At 33.4% G+C, this 7,079-nt stretch overlaps 1 protein-coding gene across 1 annotated transcript in view; it reads left to right on the top strand.

Moving 5' to 3' along the window:
• Cadps2 (Ca++-dependent secretion activator 2) overlaps positions 1-7,079 on the top strand; it is a gene marked incomplete at its 5' end in the record, with an annotated part of 523,834 nt that overhangs the window by 187,668 nt on the left and 329,087 nt on the right. The window contains 1 exon segment of the mRNA XM_013503273.1: positions 122-454. Within this exon segment, the coding sequence (XP_013358727.1) occupies positions 122-454 (333 nt within the window).

The following is a 7,079-nucleotide window of genomic DNA, read 5'->3' as shown; positions in this document are numbered from 1 at the left end:
CCTTGCAAAATAAGCCCCAAACCAACACATAGAGTATTTGGTATTGCTAGACAGCTGCAAGTCAAGTGGTGTCGGTGTTCATGCTTAATTATAAATGAGTTTTATTTTATTTGTTTTTCAGGTTTTTTTAAAGAGTGACCGGGTGGCCAGAATGGTACAGAGTGGAGGATGTTCTGCCAATGACTTCAGGGAAGTGTTTAAGAAAAACATAGAGAAACGTGTGCGCAGTTTGCCAGAAATAGATGGCTTGAGCAAAGAAACAGTGCTGAGCTCATGGATAGCCAAATATGATGCCATTTACAAGGGTGAAGAGGACTTGTGCAAACAGCCGAACAGAATGACCCTAAGTGCCGTGTCCGAACTTATTCTGAGCAAGGAACAACTCTATGAAATGTTTCAGCAGATTCTAGGTATTAAAAAACTAGAACACCAGCTCCTCTATAATGCATGTCAGGTAAGAACTCAGGGGTGGTTTGCATCCCTGTCTGACTCATAGAATGAGCAAATGTTCCTGAGCCTGTGAGGATGTACTTCCCATTATTGCTTTTTCTGGAAAGTTGAATGCAATTGAATTTTAATAGTGATATTTGAAAAAAGTCTTTGATAGAACAGGATATCTGTCTCTTGTCCAGGAAATGATTTTCCCATGTGCCCTCTTTTGGGATGTAAAATTTTTACCTGTTGGGTTTACGTGGGGCATGCCCTGAATAGTAAAATGACAGTCATCTGTTACCTGAAGAGCCTTGGCTGTTTATATTAAGTAGTTTCTCTTCAGTGTAAAATAATTTTCCATAAAGATGTGATACCAGTCCTGAGTTTTATGGAAGTAATTGAAATTTCAAATTTTTCTTTAACATAGATTAAAATATTGATGATGATTGGTAAAGCTATATAATTTAAAGGCATGGCAAACTTAAAAATATATTTCTGGTGAAGCTTAATTCAAATCAGGCATATGAAAAATTGGTCTCTTGTTCATGTTTTTCAGTTTTAGACCATATGATTTGTCTAATAATGTATTCCTTCTGTATTTACAGGTTAGCCTATTTTGAAGTCTACATTGTTTAACTTTACCTCAATATACAAATTAAGTTAACAAAATACCTGCATTTTAAAATTCATATGTTCATTAAAAACTACTGTGTATAATATACATTTGTTTATTTTGCACCTTTTCTGCAAATATATTTCTCTTAATTTCTCCATTCTATCCATATACTTTGTTTTGCATTACTGATTTATGGTTAATTTCACATGAATAAATTAACAATTAATTGCAAAGCAGTGTAGAACCTTAACCCTGTGAACAATTCATGTATTCACCATAATTGTTCTTACTGTGTCATTAAACCAGGTGGTGGTTCAATAATAGTGGACGGTGACTGTAAAACTAAAGTATTCTACCTTAAAAGATAAATACAGCTAGGACTTCGCACTCTTTAAAGAAAGTAGTAGCTCACTTGTATATTTTAATGTTACTGAACATAGCTTCGTAGTACGATTCAGATTCAGTAGATACTTATAGACAATTTATTCAAGCAAAACCTTCACTTATGTATTACAGAAACAAAACTGAGCAAAATAAGATCTTCGTTCTCCATGATCCAAACTCTAAGTGAATTAATACTTATGCATTAGAATTCATACTGGATTTTATAGGGTGATAAAAATATATTCCTGTCTACCTATGGGTTTATGTTTATTAATGCAAAATAGCTTGAATTAATACTTTGCCAAATTTTTAAATCAGTCCTACAGCCAAGTTTGGACCTACTATCTTCTGTGACTTGGAAAATACAGTGTTTCTAATTCAAGTCAACAACTATTATAGTGGATTTCTTTATTTTTTTCTTTCACTCTTATCAATATTTGCCTCATTTATTTTGATACTCTCAGGAAAATAAATATTTATTAGGATTTTTCTGTTTTCTTTTGGAATTGACTTCATCACTATGTGATATTCTTTATACCTGATAAACTTCTTTTCTCTAAAATCTACTTTATTTAAACTAGTATAGCTATTACAGCTTTCTCTTGATTAGCGTTAGCATGAAGTATAGCTTCACCATCAGTTTACTTACTTTTTTTTTTAGAACTGGGGACTGACTTGGGCCTCATTCATGCTAGGCAAGCAGTTTACCACTGAGCTACCCAGCCCTTTTTAAATTTTGAGTCAGAGTCTCAATAAGTTGCCTAGTCTGGCCTTGAACTTCTTAGTCTTCTTACCTACATCTCCTGAGTAATTGTGGTTACAGGAAAATGCCATCATACTTAGCTCTTCACCTGTTTATTTGAAATGTGTTTTACTTTTTAAAGTGAGCTTCTTGTAGGAAGCACATAATTGGGTCTTGTAAGTTTTGTTTGGTTTTTCCCATACTGTTAGCTTTTAGTGACTTTTTATTGTTATTATTTAATGTTTAAAAATTTCTTAAGTTTATTGATAGAATTTAGGTATACATACTGATCACATTTCATGGGGAATTTGTACCTGTACATGATATAATTCAATTCTTTTTTTCCCCATTCCAGTACCCTCCCTTTAGGCTCTCTTCCCTTCCTCATTTACAGAAGGTTTGTTTCTATTTTTTCCTCCTTTTCTTTTTTTCCTTCCTTCTTTTTCTTCTTCCCCTTCCCTAGTTCCCCTTCCCACTTGAAGATAGTTTTTTCTATTTCACAATTTCTATTACATATTTTGGTCCTTATTTTCACTTTTGTTTTCTTATACCAGAAACAATGCAGTATTTACACATGTGTGTCCATGTCCATTTATTTCACTTAAGAATATGGTCTCAAGGTGCATTGATTTACCTAAAAATGTCGCAAGTTTACCCTTCTTTATGGCTAAGTAGTACTCCAGGAATAAGAAAAAGAAAACCTGCTTTAGTTGTTCATCAGTTAATGGGCATTTGTGGTATTTCCAAGATTTAGTTATTACAAACTATACCGCTATAAACATGAGTGTGCATATATTACTGTGGTATAATTCTTTGAAGCCTTTCTGGAAGATACAAAGAAGGGGAATAGCTGGGTTGAATGGCACTTCTAGTCCTAGTTTTTTCATGAATCTCTATATGAATTTGCATGGTCATTGCACCAGTCAACACTCTCACAAACAGTGGAAAAGGGTTACTTTTTCCCTACAGCCCTGCCAGCATTTGTTATTGGTTGATTTCTTTATAAAATCCATTTTTTTTTTGAAGTGAGATGGAATCTCAGCATGGGTTTTTTTCACAGTGTGTAATTCTCTTTTTTTAATTTTAAAGAGAAAAAAAACCTAAAAGTTTCAAAACAGGTTCATAGGAGAGTTACAATAATTAATACATTGCATGTTGTTGTCTTTGTAGTAGTTATTCAGACTACAAGATATAGGCATGCTGTCTTGTCCAAACAATATTATCACAAACCCTTTTCAGTGAACTAAGAGAAGCTAGCTGTATAATTATCTTAACTATCATATATATAAAAATATATTTTTTTCTTTTTCCCTTTCTTCCTTTCCCCTTTCTCCCATCACAGTTTTTTTTTCTTTTGAACAGTTTCTCCCCATTTCACAATATCTGTTGTACATTTTGGACCTTGTTTACTTGTTCAGTCTCTCACATGAGCAAGACAATACAATGTTTACCTGTAAGGGTCTAATTTATTTCACTTACGAGTATGGTCTTAAGTTGCATCCATTTACTTATAAAAGTCTCCAGTTTCTCTTTATTCGTGGCTGAGTAGTACTCCACTGTATAAAAAACCCCACATCTTTTTAGCCATTCCTTGGTTGATGGGCATTAGGGTTGTTTTCAAGATTTAGCTATTACAAATTGTGCTTCTACAAACATGGGTGCACATATATCATTGTGGTATGAAGTGTTTAATTTTTCTGGGAAGATACCCAGAAGGGGAAAAGCTGGGTCAAATGGGACCTTAATCAGCGTTTTTAAGAAATCTCCACACTGATTTCCACAGTGGTTATACCAGTACATATATACTTCCACCAACAGTGGAGAAGGACTGTTTTACCCGCAGTTCCTCCAGCATTTGTTATGGGTTGATTTTTTGCTGATAACTATTCTTTCTGGGGTGAGATGGAATCTCAGTGTTGTTTTAATTTACATCTCTCAGGTGACCAATGATGCTGAACATTTTTTCATTTATTTATTTGCCATTTGTATTTCTTCATCTGACAAGCGTGTATTTTCAGATGCCCATTTTTGGATTGGGTCTTTGAATTTGGGAAATCTGATTTTTTAAAATTCTCTATGTCCACTAGATATAAGTCCTTTGTCTGAGTGAGAAATGACTATAATTTTTTCCCACTCGTCTTTTCTGTCTCTTGGGGATTCTTTTGTTGCTCAAAGCTTTTTAATAAGGTGAGATCTCATTTGTTGATTCTGTGGAATATTTCTCTTGTAGACTGAGTTTTGTTCATGAAGTTTCTGCCTATACCTTTGTCTTGAAGATTTCCACCCATTTTCCATTCCAGTAAATTTAGTGTTTCTATTTTAAGATTTAGATATTTGATCCATTTTGACTTTAGTTTAGTACATAGTGATAGACATAGGTCTAGCTTTAATCCTCAGCATGTGGAAAGCTCATTTTTCCAGCACCATTTATTAAAGAGAGTATCTTTCTTCCAGGGAACATATTTGGCTCCTTTGTCAAAGATAAGGTGGCTGAGTGTGTTTGGGGTTGTGTCTGCATCTTCTGTTCTGTTCCACTGATCCTCCTCAGGCCTGTTTTTATGTTTTTTTGTTTTCGTTTTTGCACCAATACTATGCTGATTTTATCACAGTAGCTTTGTGGTATAACTTCAGGTCTGGACTTGTGATGCATCTTGACTTGTCTTTGTTGCCCAGAATTGCTTTTGCTATTCTAGGTCTCTTCTGTTCTAAATGAATTCCAGGAGTGTTTTCTCTAGATATGTGAGATAAGCTAATGGTATTTTGATTAGGATTGCATTAAATTGGTATAGCAGTTTTGGGACTATTTCCATTTTGACTATGTTGGTTCTTCCTATCCAAGAGCAAAGGATATCTTTCCATTTTCTGATATGCTCTTTGGTCTCCTTTATTAGGACACTATACTTTTTACTGTATAGATCTTTTAAAGCCTTTGTTAGACTGATTCCTAAGTATTTCATTTTTAGATGCTATTGTGAAGGGTAAGCTTTCCCTGATTCACCCTTCGTGAATTTGTTGCTTGTATACAGGAATGCTATGATTCTTGAATGTTGACTGTTTATCCTGCTATACTACTAAATTTGGATATTAAATCTACAAGTTTTTTGATGGATTTTTTGAGGTCTTCTATGTAGAATATCATGTCATCTGCAAAAAATGATAATTTAACTTCTTGCCCTATCCTTACTCCTTTTATTTTTTTTTTCTTTTGTCTAATTGTTGTAGCAATTATCACTGATATTTCCAGGTCTATTTTAAGTAAGAGTGTCTTGTTCTTGATTTTAGAGTGAAAGCTTTTAATTTTTGACCAACTAATATGTTAGCTGTTAGTTTGTCATATGTTTCTTTTATCAGATAAATGTAAAGAAAATTTATTCCAATTTTCTCTGTGGATCTCATGAATGAGTGTTGGACATTGTCAAAAACTTTTTCTGCATCTATTGAGATGATCATACAATTTTTGTGTTTCATTCTGTTAATATGGTTTATTACATTTATTGATTTACATATGTTAAACCATCCCTGCATCTCTTGGATGAATCCTACTTGGTCATGATATAGAATCTTCTAGATAATTTGCTGCATTGTGTTTGCCAGTATCTTATGAAGGATTTTTATGTCTATGTTCATTAGGAAGATTGGCCTATAGTTTTCTTTTTGGTTGCATTTTTCTCTGCTTTTGGAATCAGGCAATACTTCTAGGAATGATTTTGGAAGTACTGTTTCCAAAATTTCAGTTTCTTTAGAGAGTTTTAGCATTAGTGACTTTAGTTCTTCTCCAAGTTTCTTGTAGAATTTAATAGTGATTCCATCAGGGCTTGGGCTTTTCTTCATTGGTAAATTTTTAATTACAGTTTCAGTTAAATTGGCTGACAACAGGTTATTTAAAATTTTTATATCTTCATGGTTTAGTTTAGATAATTAGATTGTGTCCAGAAATCTGTCAATTTCTTTGGTATTTTTCATTTTATTAGAATATAGGTTCTCATGGTAGGTATTGATGGTCTGGATTTCTCTGGGTTCTGTTCTGATTTCCCCCTTTTCATTTGTAGTTGCTTGAATTTGTGTTTTTTCTTTCCTCTTTGTGAGGAGGTTGGCTAATGGTTTATCAATTTTGTTTATTATTCAAAGAACCGTTTTTCAATTCATTGATTCATTGTATTGTTTTCTTCGTCTCTATTGCATTAATTTCTGCTCTTTATAATTTCCCCTGTTGTTCAAGCTTTGGGTTTGGTTTGTTCTTCTTTTTCTAGAAGTTAGAGGTTCTACACTAGGTTATTTATTTGAGCTTTTTCTGCTTTCCTGATGTGTGAATTCATTGCTTAAAAATTCCCTGGTAGGATTGCTTTTATTGCATCCCATAAGTTTTGGTATGTTGTATCAGCATTATTGTTTAATTATATATACTGTTTAATGTCATCTTTAATTTCCTCTGTGACCCATTTCCTCTCCATTGACTTAAATATGTTATGTCAGTTTAAATATATGGTCCATTCTGGAGAATGTCCTGTGTGCACATGAGAAGAATGTGTATTCTGATATTTTGTGGTGGAACACTCTGTAGACTTCTGGCAAGTCCATTTGTTCACAGGTTTGGTTTAATTCTAATATTTCTTTGTTTATTTTTTGTCTAGTTGATCTATCTGTGAGAGAGTACGGTATTAAAGTCCCCTATTAGAACTGTGTTAATACTTACTTGGTTTTTCATGTCTATTAATATTTGTTTTATGTATTTGAGTGAACCTGTGTTTGGTGCATAACTGTTTGTGATTATTATCTCTTCTTTTTGGAATTTTCCCTTAACAAGTGTGCAGTGACTTTTTTTGTCTCCTTTGACCAGTTTGGCTTAAAGTTTGAATTGTGTGAAAATAGAATAACTACCCCTGCTTTTTTCTGGGTTCCTGTGGC

Source organism: Chinchilla lanigera, unplaced genomic scaffold, assembly GCF_000276665.1.
Source record: "Chinchilla lanigera isolate Chin_1 unplaced genomic scaffold, ChiLan1.0 scaffold00078, whole genome shotgun sequence".
Classification (NCBI taxonomy): domain Eukaryota; kingdom Metazoa; phylum Chordata; class Mammalia; order Rodentia; family Chinchillidae; genus Chinchilla; species Chinchilla lanigera.
Note: the sequence above shows the minus strand (reverse complement) of the source record. Positions and strands in the feature narration are given on the sequence as shown.